The sequence below is a fragment of the Wasmannia auropunctata genome, unplaced genomic scaffold (genome assembly GCF_000956235.1).
Source record: "Wasmannia auropunctata unplaced genomic scaffold, wasmannia.A_1.0 LD325621.1, whole genome shotgun sequence".
Classification (NCBI taxonomy): Eukaryota; Metazoa; Arthropoda; class Insecta; order Hymenoptera; family Formicidae; genus Wasmannia; species Wasmannia auropunctata.
Window position 1 is genome coordinate 1 of NW_012037269.1, and position 1,212 is coordinate 1,212.

The window sequence follows — 1,212 nt, forward strand, 5'->3', positions numbered from 1 at the left end:
TGTGCCAACGAGCCCCGGTCTCCCCTACCCAGTGTTATTAATAAAATATCTATCATCAACATTTCAAACATAGAAGATTAATTCTATTCCGATATTTATTTATTTATTTTAAATAAAACATGTCTAAAAACATATTTTATTTAACTATGTTACGTAGATACACAAATAAAAAAATATCTATATGTATTAAATATATTAAAAGTTAGCATATATGTATATAGACAGTATAAAGAAGAATATGTATTTTTCATTAAACTAGCACTACGCTTCGCGCGCGCTATTTAATATTTCTTATTGTAATTTACAATTACATCAACTTCAATACACAGAACTGTCAAAATGCACAGCCACTTACACGAAGTAAGCGCAGCGAGACAACCAATCAGCACCGCGGAAAAACGAGAACAAATAATTTCGAGAAATGCGAGTTACCGATTTTACATGCACTTTTTTTAGATAGGAGGATATATATATGTATATATATATATATATATACATATAAATTTTTAATAAAAAATACATATGTTCTTTCTTTCTATTTACTAAAGTATCTTTATTAACTTTATAAGAAATTATGTTTTTTCAGTGCAATCATTTAATTTCGTTTAACTGTAAAATAAAATAATAAAGATACAAATATTCGATATACCTTATGGTAACACATTAAAACTAAAATTTATTTCTAATAAACAAAATAAAGGCTACGTACCGGAGGAAGGTCTTATAATTGCGCAAGGTAAAGAAGACGAATAATCTTGTATTATACTCTCCGCAAGGTTTTTTGAAAAAATATATGTGTTGGGTGTATAATCTAAACATCTGTTACATAATTTGAAGTGCATACAGAATTAGAAATTTGATTATTATTAAAAGCATAACATAAATAAATTCTAGTACATTTATCTATACATAATTTATGAACGCATAACATATTCGATTTTTGTTTGTAACTTACTTAGCCGTAAAAACATTTAAAGTATGCTTGTCCAATAATTCGGCCACTTCGATCATCTTCCGCCAATCAGCTACTGGTGGATAAACTTTTTCATCTACAAATGGTTCATTCACGGGTGCGAATGCTGTACTAACATGCACTAATGCCTTCAACACACATAGTGTAAAAGTAATTTATTAAAAAATTAAGCTTTTTAAAAACCTTCTTTAGAATAAAAAAGTTTTTATAATAACTATAGGTAATAATTTATATTTTAT

At 27.0% G+C, this 1,212-nt stretch overlaps 1 protein-coding gene across 1 annotated transcript; it reads right to left on the reverse strand.

The window, feature by feature from the left end:
* Positions 1-685: 685 nt before the first annotated feature.
* Positions 686-1,122, reverse strand: LOC105460262 (putative fatty acyl-CoA reductase CG8306). The gene is made up of 2 exons (XM_011706698.1): positions 956-1,122; positions 686-819 (listed from the first exon to the last, which is right to left on the reverse strand). The coding sequence occupies exons 1-2, from the start codon at positions 1,009-1,011 to the stop codon at positions 702-704; spliced, it is 174 nt and encodes a 57-aa protein (XP_011705000.1). The 5' UTR covers positions 1,012-1,122; the 3' UTR covers positions 686-701.
* Positions 1,123-1,212: the final 90 nt, after the last annotated feature.

Bases quoted from the DNA above. Each gene is read 5' to 3' on its own strand.
- LOC105460262 (XM_011706698.1), bottom strand. From the start codon at position 1,011: ATGATCGAAGTGGCCGAATTATTGGACAAGCATACTTTAAATGTTTTT. The intron at 820-955 runs GTAAGTTACAAA...ATTATGTAACAG, and splicing joins TTAAATGTTTTTACGGCTAA to ATGTTTAGATTATACACCCA.